General features: G+C 42.0%; 1 protein-coding gene across 2 annotated transcripts in view; it reads left to right on the top strand.

The window, feature by feature from the left end:
- Positions 1–18460, top strand: part of LOC148025430 (C2H2 and C2HC zinc fingers superfamily protein) — a 115002-nt gene that overhangs the window by 55473 nt on the left and 41069 nt on the right. For both annotated transcript variants that reach the window (XR_015693095.1, XM_087692558.1), the window contains exon 8: positions 10328–10382. Coding sequence is in view for 1 of the 2 variants with exons in the window: in XM_087692558.1 (XP_087548684.1) it covers positions 10328–10382 (55 nt within the window). In the remaining variant the exon portion in view is untranslated. The remainder of the gene's footprint in view (positions 1–10327; positions 10383–18460) is intronic.

Below are 18460 nucleotides of genomic sequence, written 5' to 3'. Positions count from 1 at the left end.
ATATCCTCCTGTACCAACTGTGCCAGATCATAGGACTCAAGGATGGCCAACATCATAATGCGCCAAATGCGGTAGTTGTCGCCGTCGAGCTTCTGATCTGTAGGAAGAGCCGGTAAGACAGGCACCTTCCGGTCCATAATCGCCTGGAACTCCAAGTCCATCTCTGTAGACATCTTCACTTGCAATGCCTTCTCAAACGCAAAAGCAGCCCCCTCTGACTGGGAAAACTCAGCCTGCTAAGGCTCTTCCGCGTCCCGAAGCTTCTTCACCCGTCGGAGGCGATGAAAAAGCAAAACCTGCACTTTTAGGTTAAAAACTCAAACTTCCTCCGTGTCAAACAGCAGTAAACAGCAGCAAATCCACCACCTGTACTCCTTTCCTGTGCGACCACACTCGTTTCAGCCTTGTTCCAAGGCGCAGCCCTCCTATCTGCCCTTAAACGCAAAAAACGCAAATTTGTGTCGCGATGGAAACTCCACTTCAGGTTGATTCTGCGCTCAGTCAGCCCTCAAACACTGCTCTGATACCATGTCAGAGTGCAGCGGTGCAGAAGCGTAGAACTGAGAGAGTGAGAACGCAGAGAGAGAAGGGAGAGAAAGAGACAGTGGACGATGAAGATTTGCTGTATATAGAATGCTGAATACAAAGATATACACGGGCGCAGTGCGCTGGACTGCGTGTCTCCACCTCGACGATGCGACCTGCTGTCCACCTCGAAGTCTGCTGCAGTCTGCACTGTCTGCTGTTTGAAATCTGTGAACAGAGACAGAAATCTGCACGGCACCGGTCTGTAATCTGCGACAGAGTAGAGTGTCAGATTGCTGGAAGTGTCGGCAATATATAGCCAGAATCAGCCAGGAAATAGGGCGCCAATAATGCCCAGTCGGCTGCATTAAAAGCAGCCGACAGCCTGCAGTGGGTCGGACTGCCATGTGGCAGTCCGACTATGCAGTCCGACTGCACACAGTCCAACTGCACCAGGCTGATTCCTGCCTGGCTGTGATCTTGAACACATGGGTGGACAGGGCCATAGTTGTATCAGTTGTTTGGAGCTAAATAATTTTTTTTTTTTTCTTATTTGTTGTGTACTCTTTATTTCTTTCTCAGATTCTGTTCATTGCACCGTGTAATTTTTACATGCATTTTACCCAACATGCAGCCCTAAAGAAAATGAAATAAGTGCTTGAAGAGTAGGGAATGAAGATGCAATGTTAGATTTTTGTAGGCATAACAAATTAGCAAAACATCGATGAACAAAACATGCGCGTTAAAGTTTTGCATTTGAAATAGCTCACAAATTTGCAAGTAAACATACCATATCTTCCACACATTTTCTAGAATTTTTGAGCTTGTATATGTTAAGCTAAAAAAGATGGATTATACATTAAAACTTCATTAGCTCATTAAAACAACCCCAAAACTCAAAGATTATGAAAGTTTTTGTGTACCATAAGCAAACACCCAAACTTTGGGTGGATCTACATCTATAAATAGAAGGTTGTGTTGGGATGTAAAGATCCTTTATTCACCTCCGTGTATTTTACACGTGTATTGTTATGTTGTACATGTGAATGCACCCTTACGGGCCCTAAGTATAAATGCATTTTATTCTTTGTGTACCAACACATTGTTGGTACACCCAAATCTGTTCGTCACTCTTACTCTCACTCTCACTTACCTGTTCACTTCCTCTGCTGCAAATCTTCACGCTTCCGCTACCCGCGCGCTCCAACAACTGGTATCAAAGCTGAGGTTAAGGTGCTCGCGCTCCTCAAAGTCCGCGTGAGACATCACCAGGTCTTCGCTCGCGAGAAATCAGTAAGTCGTCACTCATACAGGTCAGGTCGTCACTGTTTTCAGGCATGTGTATGTGCTGGACAGTCAGGCGACAGTGTTGCAGGTCACATTTGTGCAAGCGACAGCCTGATAGATAGGCGACAGGTCAATTTTTGACCAGGCAGGCAGTCGAACAGGTCACGAGCAGCCAGGCGCAGGCTGCACAGGTCACGCGATGCAGTTTCGTCACGTTTTTGAACAGGCGACAGCTCACGCAAGGCTGCGTGGCATCTGACGGGCAGCGCAGGTCAACGGCTGCAGTTCGACACATTTTTCTTCCAGAAAATTTTAAAATTTTTCTAAGGTTTACTGCAACCAACCCCTTTGCCATTGACGGGAGTTCGCGCGCGCAAGCACTGTTCTCAGATTTGGTCAAATTTGAACTGGAAATTTGGGGCTTTTCCCAGATTTGATGCTGTTTATGCTTGACAGTGACATCTGTGTGCCAGAAATTGCAGACATTGTGCGCATTGACCTCAATTAATTTGGGGATTTTTCAAATTTGTTGGAATTTTGCTCATCCGAGTAAAATTTCTTGGCATTGGACCAAGAAAAATTGGGGCTTTTCATGTATTGATGTAATTTTGCTCAGCTGAGTCAGTTTGGCTAACATTTGCACACATTTGGACCTGGAAATTTGGAATTCTGTGCAGAATTTGATAAATTTCTGCATTATTTGCCTGTGCAGTGGCTGGTTTATGTCAAAACAGCAGAGGATTATTGCTGGTTATGCAAGAACAGCAGTGTATTTGCTGATTTAGCTTGTGCTCTTGCAGTTCAGTGCTTTTACACTTGTACTTGTGAAAAATGGTTGCAACTTCTTCCAGTTTTGACATTAAAAGTTTGATGGAAATCAAGCGATTTGATGGTCAGGGTTTTGATCTTTGGAAAGATCGTATGTAGGGCATACTGTTCCTAAAGGATTGTGAGGATGCTTTGCAAATGGATAAACCCGCACAAATGTCTGAGGCGGATTGGGCCAAAGTCAATAAAAGGGCTGTGGCTTATATAAAGATGGGTGTCACTGATGACATTTTGACAGACATTAAGGGTTTAGACACTGGTCATGCAATATGGGAGAAGTTGAAGACTACCTATGAGATCACCACACCTGTTAATCAAGTGCATTTAATGCGTAAGTTGGTGAATATGCAGCTGGATGAGTCCAAGCTTGCAGCTGAGCACTTGAGTGCATTTACTGGCATTTTAAATCAGCTCAAGGATGCAAGTTTGGATTTTGATGATAAGTTGAGGGCGATTTTTTTGATCATGACATTGCCTGACTCTTGGAAGACTTTGGTTGTTTCTCTCAGTAATAACCCCAATCTCACATATGATGGTGTGAGGGGTTTGATCTTGAATGAAGAAATTAGACGTAAGTCTAGTGGAGAAGGCAGCAACTCAGCTTATAATATTAGAGGCAGGGCTGAAAAGAAAAATGCAAATGTTAGACAGAGAAGCAGGAGCAAGAGCAAAGGAAAAGAAAAGAGTGATGTTACATGCTATCAGTGTGGTCGGAAGGGCCATAAGAAGCTTGATTGCAGGTATTACAAGAAGGAACAAGAGAGAAAGAAGAATGCAGGAGACAAAAAGAAGAAAGAGGAAAAGACAGATGCATTTGAGGCAAGTAAAGGCAAGGAAAAGGCCAATGTGGCCTCTAGTGTTGTCATAGAGGAGCTCTCAGATGCAGAGGCTGATATATTATGTGCAGTGGATTATGATGCCCTTGTATGTCACATGCAGGATATGCAGATCACCAAGGCTGATGTGATTGATGCACTTTTGTGAGTTGATGATTGTGTCACTCAGACTTGGATTGTAGACTCTGGTGCCTCTTTCCATGTGACTCCATGCTTGGAGTGTTTTGCTACTTTTGATGCAGGCTGTTATGGCAAGGTTTACCTTGGAAATAATCATGCTTGCAGCATTGATGGGATTGGCACCATACACTTGTCTTTGGATAATGGGCAAGAACTTGTGTTGAAAGATGTCAGATATGTGCCTGGCATCAAGAAGAGTTTACTATCTGTTGGACAGCTTGACTTGCATGGTTACACCACATTGTTTGGTGGTGGTTTGTGGAAATTAAAAAGGGGTTCCATGCTGATTGCTAAAGGAACCAAGAAGGGCACTCTGTATTGTCTGCACTGTAAAGCTTTGAATGGCAAGTTTCTTGCAGTTGCTGAAATTGGCTGTCATTTGGAGTTATGGCATAAGAGATTAGGCCATATGAGCCAGAAAGGTCTAGATGTCCTTACCTCTTTGAAGAGGGTTGATGGAAAAGACTCTAAACTTGATTTTTGTAATGACTGTCAGTTTGGAAAACAAATGAAAAATTCATTTTACTCTGGTGTCTCCCGTAAGTCAAATGTATTGGACTTAGTGCATTCCGATGTATGTAGCATGCCTTTGAAAATGTTGGGTGGTGCTGCATACTTTGCCTCTTTTATTGATGATTGTTCCAGGAAGATTTGAGTTTATTTGTTGAAAAAGAAAAGTGAAGTGTTTGCTGTTTTTAAAACTTTTCATGCATTCGTGACCACTCAGACAGGTAGAAAGTTGAAATGCTTGAGAACTGATAATGGGGATGAGTTCACGTCTAATGAGTTTAAGTCCTTTTGTGACTTGCATGGGATCAAGAGGGAGCTTACAGCCCTTCTTCAAATGGTGTGGCTGAAAGATACAATAGGACTCTATGTGAGAGAGTGCGGTGCATGCTGTCCACTGCTAATCTCCCGCATGAATTTTGGGGAGAGGCACTTAAAACTGCGGTTCACATTTGCAACTGCTCTCCAAACAGGTCCCTAAATAATGGCATTCCTGAGGAGGTTTGGTCTGGCAAACCGGCCTCATATGACCATTTACGAATATTTGGCTGTGATGCTTTTGTGCATGTTAGAAATGAGCTGAGGAATAAACTTGACCCGAAATCCACCAAAGGCATTTTCATGGGCTATGGTGATGAGGGTGAATTTGGCTATAGAGTGTGGCTACCTTAGTCCAAGAAAATTGTTCGCAGCGGTAATATTGTGTTTAATGAGGCAAAGTTGCTGAAAAGTACTTTAGCCTCTGATGAAGACATGAAAAAGGTCAAATTTCAGAATTCGCAGCCACCTATTACTTCAAGTAATGAGCCTCATGGTGCTGTACCACAGGCTGAAACTGATGATCAGCCGGTTATCTTTGAGCCAGATGATGGTGGACAGCAAATAGAAGCACAGGGAGGTTATGGACAGCAAGATAGACTTGCTGATTATGAAAATGCAGGTTTTGGAAATGAAAATGAAGGTGCTGTATAGCATGAACAGCATGCTGAAAATGGCTTACAACAGCCAATAAATGCTGAAAATAACATGCCTCCAGATGTAGATCCGATTTCTGAGAATGTAGATCATTGGGTACGCAGGTCTACACGCCCAAGAAGGCAGCCACATAGGTATGACCCCTCTTTGCATTATGTGATGCTTACTGATGAGGGTGAGCCTCTGACATATAAAGAGGCTAAGTCATGTAAATTCAGCAATAAGTGGGAGCTAGCTATGCAGGAAGAGATTAAATCTCTGTATGCTAATGATACTTGGGATCTTGTGTTGTTGCCCAAAGGAAGAAAGCCTCTTCCAAACAAATGGGTTTACAAAGTAAAGACAGTTGATGGGAAACCCAAGTACAAGGCAAGATTGGTTGCCAAAGGTTATGCACAGAAGGAAGGGATTGACTTCCAAGAGGTCTTCTCACCTGTCGTGAAGATGACCACACTACGTGTGCTTTTTGCTCTCACTGTTGTATTGGATTTAGAGCTGTACCAAATGGATGTGAAAACAGCTTTTCTGCATGGTGACATTGATGAGGAGATCTACATGAAACAGCCCGAGGGTTTTGTAGTTCTTGGAAAAGAGCAGCTGATGTGTAAACTAAAACGCAGCTTATATGGGCTGAAACAAGCACCACGGCAGTGGTACAAAAAGTTTGACACTTTTATGCTCTCTCATGGGTTTACGCGCAGCCATGCAGATCATTGTTTGTATATGAAAAAGGATACAGATGGCAGCCCTATCATACTTGTTTTGTATGTGGATGATATGTTGCTAGCTGGGAAGAGAAAGATTAGCTTGGATGCTCTCAAAGATCAGCTGAAATCAGCTTTTTCCATGAAAGATTTGGGGAATGCAGAGCATATATTGGGCATGAGGATTCGTAGGGATAGAACGCAGAAATTGCTGTTTTTATCTCAAGAAAAGTACGTTGAAAAGGTACTGGACAGATTTAACATGGCTGAAGCTAAGCCTCTCGGAGTACCCTTACCTCCATACCTTAAGCTTAGTAAAGCCAACAGCCCAAAAGATGACATGGAAGCCAATGCTATGAAGGGAGTCCCTTATGCATCAGCTTGTGGCTCTCTTATGTATGCTATGGTGGCTACTCGTCCAGACATTGCTCATGCAGTGGGAGTTGTCAGCAGGTTTATGTCAAATCCTGGCAAACCACATTGGGAGGCTGTCAAGAGTATTCTTAGATATTTGAAGGGTACACAAAGAAAGTGTATTTGCTATGGGCAGGGTACACTTAATTTGCAGGGTTATTGTGATGCAGACATGGCAGGTGACTTAGACACTTGTAGGTCCACTAGTGGGTATGTCTTTACAGTTGCTGGAGGGGCCGTCTCTTGGTGCTCCAGGTTGCAGAACATTGTCGCACTGAGTACTACTGAAGCTGAATACATATCAGCTATACTGAAGCTTCTAAGGAAGCTATATGGTTGAGCAGACTCGCAGAGGATCTCGGCATGTCTATGAGTACTCCAGTGTTGGGATGTGATAGCTAGAGTGCTGTGTATCTGGCTAAAAATGCCATGTATCATTCACACACAAAGCATATTGATGTGCGATATCACTTTATCAGACAGATTCTGGAGGATGGTCTAATCACATTGACCAAGATCAAAACACAGGACAACCGTGCAAATGTTCTCACTAAAAGTCTAGGCAAGGCTCAGCATGAGCATTGCATACGACTAGTGGGAGTTGGTTAAAGGTTCACTTCGGACCTTTAAGTGGGAGGTTGTTGGGATGTAAAGGTCCTTTATTCACCTCCCTGTATTTTACACGTGTATTGTTATGTTGTACATGCGAATGCACCCTTACGGGCCCTAAGTATAAATACATTTTATTCTTTGTGTACCAACACATTGTTGGTACACCCAAATCTGTTCGTCACTCTTATTCTCACTCTCACTCACCTGTTCACTTCCTCTGCTGCAAATCTTCACGCTTCCGCTACCCGCACGCTCCAACAGGTTGCTCAGCCACTTCTCTCCATTCCTTGTTTTGTAGGTTACTCCAGTTCTTTTCAACTTGTGTCCAGCAAGTGCCTCATTCAGCCGATTGCTGTGATCATCTCTAGCTATTGTCTTTTGGCTTGGAGAGTTCTATAGGTTGTGTTTTACCCTAGCTTGCTGACACCATCATTGTTTATAGCAAGTTGTTTTTGTGTTTCCAACACTTTTCTTTATTAGTCTCTACTCCAACTCAAGATCCATCTCCGATAAACAAGACATATCGACTCCTCTCTCAACCTACTCCCATAAGAGTCATTGGCTATTAGATAGCTCTAACCTTAACATTAGCCTTGTAATTTGCTACAAAAGTGGCTGCAAGCTACTTTCATGGAATTTAGCTCACGTTGTCTCTAATGTACATTTAGGTTTTAGGCCATCACTAGACACTTAGAGATGTACCACTTTGCACCTTGTTGCCTTGTTGCTTAGGAATGCCACATGTGCAATATGCACCCCCACCATATCCGCAAGTGCATCACTCTCTCTTGAGGCCTTGTTGTGTGGGGAATCCCCCTTGTGCACATTGTACCACCTTCCCCAATTGCTTAATTGCACAAACCCTTTTCTTGTGCTAAAGAACTACCTTGTTCATTGAAGGATTCAGGGAGTGGAAAGGAATCACCTACCTATTTAGAACGTGTCCCACCCTTGATTGCTCCTACATATGGACCACATTCCAATGCCAATGCTCAATCTCCGTCTTTGAAGGAGAAAGGGAGTGGTAAGGTCCAAATCTCACAAAGACTCTCTTGGCATTACTTGTCTTAAAAGAATAAGTTTTATACCTTTTGCCAGAAATGCGGCGATGTATAGTTGTGGGTAGAAACAAGGGCTAGAATGAGTGGCTTGGGGGATGATTTAGATGTAAACAAGCTAAAGAAGGGCTATAACATAAGATGTTTGACTAATTTGGAAGAGAGTGATCAATAAAATAGGTGCCATGTTTCCATGTGCTAGAGGATGCTCCAGTTAATCCGCTCCACTTCGTTGCGCATAGTTTGTACCAAATGAATTCTTGTCATCTTATGGTCTCATACCTCCAATGGGAAGAAGCTGAATGAGACACCTGATGGATGGAGGTTGGGAGAAACTAGGATAATGCGCAAAACAAGGGACGAAGAGAAGTGGTTGGGTAGTCTCCTATTTATAGATACAAATCCTCCTAAAGTTAGGGTGTTTGCTTATGGGACAAACCCTTGGCCCCTTGGCCTTTGAGCTTGTTTTTGCGATCTCAAGACTTTTCTTCATCAACCTTTGCTTTGATTGGTGGTTAGAGCACTTAAGATCCATCTTTGGTGGATGACACACATCGACACTTTCCTCAGCTTGCTTTCACGAGAGTCGTTGGTTGTTGGACAGCTCTCCCCTTGGAGCATATTGTTTCACTCTTTCCTTCATTTACATCATTCATTCATTCACCTCGAAGTTCTCTTTCTTCTCTATTTGTGTTTTATGTTTTTGTGTTTGTGTTTGAGTTCTTTGTATTTCAGTCGTGGTCGTGCACTCAATGTTTTTTTTTTCAAACCTTAGCATATCTCGAAGTTCAACCCATGATATAGCGAATCAGATGCAACAATTGTATCACCACATGACAGATCATGAACAATACATTTGCGATCCACAAATTTGATGATGAAGCCAATCTTGACAAGCTACAGAAACTAACAACAAATTGTTTTGTTATTTGGCATATATATAACATTGAAAAGTGTGAAAATACTACCATTAGCAACAATGAACTCAATTTTACCATCTTCTTAAATAGGATAAGAGTAGTTATTGACACACATCACAATGCTACCCTTAAGGGTAGCCTCAAGGGAAGTCAACTAACTATCTTGAAAGTAATATGCTGAGCAGTACCCATGGTGTAAAATATGGTACCGAATGGTACCTTATTTTTTAAAAGGTACAATATGATAAAAAAATGTTATTTTCTTTCAACAGCCACTTAAAACATATTTTTTTAAAAATGACAAAAAAAGCTAGGAATGGTGTTTAAATCTCAATCAAAATAATCCCATACAAAAATCATATTAACATAAGGAGTATTCAACTCATCCCAAAGTGTGGATCAGATGAGCAAAGAAGTATCCACTAAGTGGATACTGTATGGTACGAATAGGTATAGTATGGTACCTGTGGTACAGTACAGTACGAAGTATTAGTGCAATTATGGTGATGCTACTATGAAAACAGCATACCTTTGAATCCACAATAGACATGCAAGAATCATTTAGTAAAGTATCATGCCTCCATTGTGCACTAAATGCTCATTCTACATCTTGCACAACATTTGCAGATTTTGGATTAGAATGAGAGACATTTGCAACCAACTATACTAGTCTCCTTTGTAGCTAGTTTAGGACAATCCTGAATGGAAAGATGTTTGTCGTACAATACCTTCAAAAGCTTTTACTCTTATTTATCTTCTCATCCTATCAACCTTCTTTGCTTGAATAATCTGTCTAGATTTATGCTTAATAGTAGAAAAGGTAGCTTTTTCTTGACCTTTCTAACTAGTCACAAAAGCTTGATTTGTAATATGCATAATGGATCTGTTTTGCTGAGATTGGCCTTCTTGCAGCAAAGCAAAAACCAACTTCTCAAATAACAAGTATTGGGATAACCTTTTACCATCAAATGAAGAGATGTAAAACTTTAATAAGAATTGGAAAAAGCTCCCCCAAAAAAATACTCAAATACAAAAAACCCCAAAAAACCACTTGGCTGCACAGTGTTTGGTAGATTTTGAGCACTCTACCTTTGTCATCTTGCATACTTCTCTATCATCAACCTGATCTTGCATACTTCTCTATCATCAACCTGATCTGGTGCCTGCATTGATGCTTCAGCCTGTACGCACAGACTGATCAGTCCAGATTGTATTCAGCATTCCATGTTCAGATCAGTGCAGATTTCTCCTTCTATTTTCTGCATTCATATCAGTGTCTCTCTTCCTTTCACTCTTCGTGTTTGTGTTCTTCTTCCGTTGCACACTCTCACAATTATTGTCTTTTATACTTTAGGTTCGTGTCTAGATTTCTGAATGCATCATGCTTACAAAATGTGAGATTTTTTGTCTTAAATACGGCATTTGGTTCATTTTGGTGTTATATTTAGAAATTAAGAGGGTTTTGCCATTGATTTCTTCAGGTTCAAGAGCGGTTTGACATTTTGAAAAGGAGGAAGACAGAGTTTACAGAACAAGGTAAGTGGGTTGATGCGTGGTTTATAGGGCTCATTGGAAAGTTAGCAACAAGTAAAACTCTATATGCCAATGTGTGTATGGATTTCATGAGGAAATTTTTCATAATTGAAAAATTCAACACCATTAGCTTTTCTTTTTGGACTCATATGCTTATGATGAGCTAGCCCATTTGTAAGCTTGGTGATCGTGCAAGTCATTAAGGGCTCTAAAGTCAGTCATTAACTTTCCTGTACTTCGCAAATAAAATTTGTATCCATATTGGTGAGCATCACCAGACTGGTAATGGGTGTTCCATTTCTTTGCGGGTAAGTTTGGCTCGCATTAGACTTCTGTGTTGCTGTCCATTCTTTTCTTTCTTGTAAAGGTTGGTGAAGAAGACCTGACACAATCTACCAGAGACCCTAAGCAGCTGCAGAATTCCTTAGCACCTTGTTTTAATTGCTAAAAGTTGGATATGAGGGAATGTTGCATGTCGGTGAGCTTGTGGTGGATAATGTCTTCAAAGGTGAAGCTAAATAATTGACTCTTGAACTAATTTTCAAGTAGCCGTTGCCTTAGGGGAAATCCCTTTCCCTGATTCAATATGCTATATTGTGTAGATCTTTAGTAAAGAATCAATATGCTATATTAAACTAATTTCCAAGTAGCCACTGTCTCAGGGGAAATCCTTTTACCTAATCAAATATGCTATATTGTGTAGATCTTTAGTCAAGAATTGTTAACATATTTGATGCGTGAGCATATGAACTAGGCTTAGAAGAGTGGATGGATAAGGATAACTAAGTGTGAAGATATGCTAGGGTTTGCACTGAGAAAACATAGCATGTATGAGCAAGACTGAAACTTAAAGATTCAGATAGAGACAAGCAAAACTTAAACCCTAAACGCAAAACGCAAAATGCAAAACTCAAAACTCAAAACTTAAACACAGACAAACATTGAGAGAAGAAACTTTGAAGTGAATGAATGTTGTAAATAAATGTAAGAGTTTATAGAATGCCCAAGGGCAGAGCAATGTGGTGTTGAAGAATGACATCCACCAGAGACAGATCTCAAGTGCAGTAACCACTAGTCGTAGTGTCGGAGTATAGAAACACCAAATGTTGATCATTAGAGTGTTAGGGAATTGGGGCAGCAATAGGGGAGGTGTTTATTGATGCAGACAACTTGCTGGATGGCAAAAACGCAGGTACTGTAATAGTGGCCGAGTGGGAGAGATGGCAGCAACTTGTCACCTGGCACCAGATGCTGAAAACGCAAGCTAACTAGGTGCTATGATAACATAGCAGTTGGAGACTTCCAAACAAGAGGGCGATGGCTGAAAATAGGCTGCCTATGGTTGGATAGTGATGTGGGTTGTAGTTGGTGAGCTAGACAGCAGACGGTAGGTGGTTGATGGCTGAAATTTGCATGTTAGAGTGAGAAGTCTACACAAAAGGATAAGTCTAAATGGTTGGCAGCTTGTCTATTTATAGATGTTAAAGGGTGCCCCAAAAAATTAGGGTTTTGGGGGACCACTGAAACTCTCTCAAACTGTGCATCAAATTTGCATTTTTCATTAATTCAATTGTAAAGCGTATTTTAGCTCAACACATCCTCTCAAGCCCGATATTGAGCCTAAAAGGAAATGTGAGCAAAGTTTACCCCAAGGCATCCTACCCCAAAGCAGCTAGGGTATCAGACAAAGGGTGCATGTTGGTTGCCCAGTGGCCTATCAAGACTATAGAGGCGATGGTTATCTTGCCAAGGGAGTCCAGGTAGTCACCCTAGAGAGGATAGGTCATCGGACAAAGGATGCTCGTTGGCTACTCAATGGCCCACCAAGCTCTACAAAGGCACATGGAACCATATTGCACGCCTTTTTTTTTGGTTGTGGAAAGTGAATTTCAGGTATGGCAACCGATTAAGTAACATTGACCCAGAAGATGGGAGTAGGGATAATATACCCAACACATCATAAAACAATACAAGCTTACCCAACCACTCGAGGATATCGATGACAAGAAAAATGTGAAGAAGTATTGTGTGAACAAGGATGGTGGTGTAATTTGTCGATGGAAATAGCTTAGGATCCGTCTAGTGGTGCTCTGCAAAATGGGATGCATAGTATGCTACATGTTGAAGAATACTCATGCAGTGGGTGTCACTTGGAGAGTGTTCCTCGTGGGAAAATCGTTCACTTTTCCGAGCACCTTAGTACAAAGATGATGAAATTATGCAATGCATAGGGGAAGGTACAATAGGCAGGAAAATGCCGATGTTGAAGATAAGTGTTGAAACTTGTAGAATACCAAGAAGGGTAGGAGCATCCTCTGAACCTGGATGTCGATGTCGATGTCGAAGAAGGAAGAGGAGTCTAATGATGTTGGTTTTCATGTGGTGCTGAGAACCATATGGATGAAAATGATAAAGCAACCCTACAAGAAGAGCAAGGATAGAAGTCTCCGCTATGATAGCATCAAGAGAGAGATGCTACACGATCTATTGAGGGAGGGGAAGCCTCCATGTTGGTAGAAGAGTAAAACTCCAAGTAGATGGAACCATGAAAGGAATAGCGTGCATAATCTCTCTCTAGCTTAAAAAGGACCGGTGTGTAAAGAAAATACCCTAACACAGAAGTATAAACAAAAAATGTACGACAAAGCACAGACTGATAAAATAACACAGTTAGGGTTAGGGTTAGGGTAACTCAGAGACAATGAACACATTTAATAAATGAAATGATATAACTACTAATAATACGATGCTCATGCAGCAAACACACTATGCAGTGAATGAATACTGAACCTCGAACTCCTGTATCTCAAGGATCAGGGTAGGGGTAATGAGTTGGAGAGTGTCTTTCTCCGAACGGATCCCGAATCGCAGCAAGGCAGCCTCCAGATGTCGAACACGAGCAAACGCAGCAGTGAGAAGCTGGATCTGATGCAAAAAGCAGTGAGGAGAGAGAAAGACTAAAAACGTAGGTAGGGTAGCTTGCAGGAGAGAGAAAGACTAAAAACGCAGGTAAGACAGCTTACAGGAGAGAGAAAAACTGCAGCGATTGCAGCAGGAGAGAGAAAACTGCCAGCAGTGAGGAGAGAGAAAGACTAAAAACGTAGGTAGGGTAGCTTGCAGGAGAGAGAAAGACTAAATATGCAGGTAAGACAGCTTATAGGAGAGAGAAAAACTGCAGTGATTGCAGCAGGAGAGAAAACTGCCAGGGCGGCAACTGGGGCCTGCAAACGCAGCAGTTTCCTGACGTGGCAGGCTGTACAACAGCAGGGCAGATGATCAGCAGTTAGTCCCTAGGCAGAAACAGCAGCAATCAGTATGTGGAGGGCTGGAAACAAGTGCCAGGCTGTAGGGAACAGTGATGGACAGCAAGGGCTGAGATGTCCCTTGCGAACGGGGTGTGGGCAACAAGCTGATAACACCTGAAACCTGCAAAAACGAGATTGGGGAAAGAGTGGAGGGCTGACTGCCAATTTATAGAAAAGTAGGGTTCTAGATCCTCTCCCACTTAACTCTCTTGATCCGCTCCCCGTTTTAGGGTTTTGGCTAAAATAAGCCTAAAATAAGCATGTTTTGGGGCTGTTTAAGTGGCTAAGAGCAATTCTTAGCACAACATGGTGCAAGCGTGCATGTTAGCCCTTCATACTAAAATACAAAACCCTGCAAAAGAGATCAAAATTTGCAAGCATAAATGTGAGCAGTGAGCAATGAGACGCTCCAAAAAACAAAATTGAAAATAAAATAAAAGAAAGCAAAGCTAAGTGCAATGCAATGAGTATGTAAGTATGCAGTGGAAGTCTAAAAAGAGAAAGGCTAAGTGTGTGGCCACCATCACGTACAACGAGGTGGATAAGTGGTTCTAGAAAGTGCATTGGATATTCTAGGAATGGATGCGTAAATTGTAATAGGTGAGTCACTAGTAGACCAATTAGCCAATCCTTCAAGAGTAGTGAAGGAGAGACTGTGCTTAGATTGTTTGTGTGCCACATGTCTAGTAGCCATTGGGGCAGATGATGCAACAGTGGGAAGTGTAGCCCCATTGGATTGGCCTGCTGGAGTGGAGGTAGTCACAACACTCTATTGTGGTTTTCTAGGAGAAAGACCTTGGGCCTTGGTACGACACTCATCGTCCACACGGCCTGACCTTTGGTAGTGTGTGCAAAATGCATTTTTCTTAGGAATTTGTTGCCAAAGGGATTGTGGTTTTTTGTTTCCTTCGAGGGAAGTGGTGTCACTCTTATTTTGGCTTGCCTTCGCATCTTGCAAGTTTTTGCCCTTGTTGGTTTTTCCTTCGGAAGAAGAGGCAACCAACCCCCTTTGCTTTGAATAAGACTGTGATGAGGATTTCTTGTGGACTTGATCGTCCAGCCTCACGTAATGCAAGAACGGATACTGAAACTCGTAGAAGATTGGCAATCTAGGCTGTGAGATAATGTGCTAGATGAAATTAAAATATTTTTCAGTCAACTTATTCAAGAAGAATATAAGTTGATCGTCGTTTGACTTTGGAGAGCAAGTAGTGATGAACTCGGCGAATAACCGCCTATTTTCGGCCAACTTGACTTTCAAATTGTCTCCTTCCTTAATGGAAAACTCCTGAAGCTCAAAATCGAGATTGATACATTGAGTGCCATCTCAAGCCACATAGCGGTCAATGAGATGACACCGATGCTCAAATGCGAGGACAAAATGCTGTAATTGAGAGTGAAACTCAGGAAGCAACCCTTGCATTAACTCAACACTGGTTGTGGCATTGTGGGCTTATCATTGATGGATGTGATCAGAGTAAGCTAATTGAGGGTTCGACATAAGCTTGTTATTAATAACAAGGTTCCAAAGTCCTTGAGATTCAAGCAATTGTTGCATGAAGTTAGAGCAAGTGGTGAAATTCTATCCGTTAAAACGAGTCTTATCCGTGAAGGCATTCTTGGCCGTTGCAACAGGAGTGATAATGCTAGGAGATGGAGAAGGTGTGTAATGGGGGTAGGGTGGATAGGGAGATGGAGTGAAGTACACTTGTCCCATAGTGCCCACCATGCATACATGAAGTGTGCATAGCAGATCCAAATGTAGGCAAGGATAGATTGGGTATGGGCATGGTAACCGCCTGTGGAGTTCAAGGTGAGGGGATAGGGACATTGAGAGTAGAGAATGGAAATCCTTGCTTAGGAGTGACCCAAGGGATGTGTGACGATAGTCTATATGCAGAATATGGATATCCTTATGTTTGAAAGGTCGGGTGGGGGGTTTGTGAGTATTCAGGGTTAGTGATGGGGATGCCCATCACAAGTGTCCCAGAGTGGAAGGATGTGGTAAAGTAGGGGTATGTGGAAGGTACAATGCTAAAGGGTGGCATTCCTCCTAACAATGCACTAAGAGGTGGAGTGAATGGAGGGTAGGTAGATGGTGGGAGGGAGAATGAGAAGATATTAGGAGTGGAGATGGAAGATCCAATCCCTAGTGTGCTTTGAGCGGAAGTGAAATGTAATCTAAGATTTTGGAATGAAGATGCGAGTAGATCAAAATGTGGAGAAGATAGTGGTGGGATGGGACAAAGTTTAGAAGTGTGGTTTGCTTGCTCAAATAATAGATGGTAGAGACATACATGATGAAGGGTATTTGCTTTGAGAGTCTTCTCTATTGAATGTAATGTACTAAAAACCATTTGACTCCTATACACCAAAAGGAGAAACAACAGAGGGTTTTGGATCATATGACTCAAAAGGGTTATACGAACTTGACATAAGGCTTGGCCGAGATAAAGGAGATGGATCGTGAGATGTGCTGAATGTCATGGTCCTTCCAAGATGAGAGAGATGGCCAATCTCACCAATCGGTCCAAATGTAGTAGCACTCGTTGGAGGAGTGTAAACCGAACTAAACGTGATGCGCAAGTACTCAAACTCTTCATTTGTAAGATGACTAAAACGAAAAGAAGAAGATGGTAAAGGTGAAGCTATGTCTACCTCCTCGAGATCATAATGCCTTCTTAAAGCCTCCAATGATGGAGAAGCTTGATAGGGTGTCACAGGATCCGAAGAAGAAGGTGCCAGAGACATTATGAGTGAGAATCGAGTCCACAATCACCGTAGGATACTCTTTAGAAGAGCGTTGGCTCTAATATCATGTGAAGTTATACTAGGGCTTGCATTGAGGAAAAACATGTACGACTAGGACTTAAACACAAAGACTCAAATAGAGACAAGCAAAACTCAAACCCTAAACGCAAAACACAAAATGCAAAATGTAAAAATCTCAAAACTGAAACACAGAGAAGAAACTTTGAAGTGAATGAATGGTGTAAATGAATATAAGAGTGTATAGAATGCCCAAGGGAAAAGCAATGCAGTGTTGGAGAGTGACGTCCATTGGAGACGGATCCCAAGTACAATAACCACCAGTTGGAGTGTCGGAGTGTAGGAAACACCAAATGCTAATCGCTATAGAGTTCAGGGAACTTAGGCAACAACAGGAGAGGTGTTTGTTGATGTAGATTGCTGCTGGAAAGTGAAAACTTAGGTCTTGGAGTAGTGGCTCAGTGGGAGAGATGGCAGCAGTTTGTCGCCTAGCACTAGATACTGAAAACGCAGGCTAATCAGGTGCTATGATGACGCAACAGATGGAGACCTCCAAACAAGAGGGCGATGGCTGAAAACAAGCTGCCTAGGGCTAGATAGTGATGGGTTGCAGTGAGTGATAGTTGGATAGTAGATGATAGGTGGCTGATGGCTGAAATTTTCATGGTAGAGTGAGAAACTTACATAAAAGGATAAGGCTGAATGGTGGGCAGCTTGTCTATTTGTAGATGTTGAAGGGTGTCCCAAAAAATTAGGGTTTTGGGGAACCATTGAAACTCTATCAAACTATGCACCAAATTTGTGTTTTTCATTAATTAAGCGTGTTTTGGGACTGTTTCAAAATGCTAATCAGCTGTAAAGAGTGTTTTAATATGCTATATAAAGAGGGACTAAGTAATGCAACAAAAGCTATCTTTACTTGAAGCTTATATTTTTGATTGGTTTCTCATTAATTTCTTATTTTCTATTAATTACCATTTTTATCATGGCATATTTAGTTTATGATTCTTTATAGCCATGTCCTAGCTCTAGATCCATGTTTTCTAATATGGTATTAGAGCCAAGTTAAGCTATGACTAGCTATGGTAGGGTTTAGTTCTTAGTGGAATATGCTCTCTATTTTGTTGATTCTCTACGAAGGCTCATTTGTGAGATTGCTCTCTTCTTAGTTATAGAATCAAGTTTAGATATTCATAAGGATTAGGCCATTAGTTTACTTCTTCTTATCATCATCTTAGTATAGTCAAGAAATTGCTCAAGTGGATAGCAAGATTTGAACCCACCTTACGGCCCAACTACCATATCCACACAGCTCATCCTAAACCCTAAGTGCAAATATTCTAAGCCCTTCACCTTGTATTGAACTTGTATTGAAAGAGGAAAAACATGGATAATATATTTTTTGAAGAGGAGAGGGACCTACTACAATGGGCCTGACCTAGCCCTTGTGCATCTCTCCAATAATCCAAGGGTACAATTGAGCATGTGATAAGCAACTTTGGTAGGTCTTCATGCATGTCCTTCAAATAGCCAAAGAGGTCAAGCCATCAACTATGCTACAAACAAGGCAACAACATTAGCAGTACTGGAAAGTGCCTAGATGGCAAAGCTCCATCACGCACAAGATGCCCAATGTGAATGTGTTGTCCAGCCTAATGCCCATGTACTCCTCCACACTAGAATGAAGCCTTGTATTGCTGCAGGCGCACCCTCGTGGGCCTTACATGCTCTACCATGCGCTCGGCAAATTGGGAGTACAAGGAAGGATACGCATGGCTGTGGAGCTCTCAGACCATCTCTCAAACAAGGCAATCTCTTGGCTCATGGTGGTCCCTTGCAAGCAAGTCTTCAAGAGCTCACTTGGCTCATGGTAATCTCTTGTGCCATCGATATTATTAGAGCTAGGGGTAACAAAGTAGGAGAAGCTTGCAAGGACAACCTCTGAATATTGCAAGGAAAATCACCTCCATTAAAGAAGGTGTGTAGCTTGCTTGCCAGGAAGGAGAG

Source organism: Lygodium microphyllum, chromosome 14 (assembly GCF_053477565.2).
Source record: "Lygodium microphyllum isolate KBCC chromosome 14, Lygodium_microphyllum_v1.1.10, whole genome shotgun sequence".
Lineage (NCBI taxonomy): Eukaryota > Viridiplantae > Streptophyta > Polypodiopsida > Schizaeales > Lygodiaceae > Lygodium > Lygodium microphyllum.
Note: the sequence above shows the minus strand (reverse complement) of the source record. Positions and strands in the feature narration are given on the sequence as shown.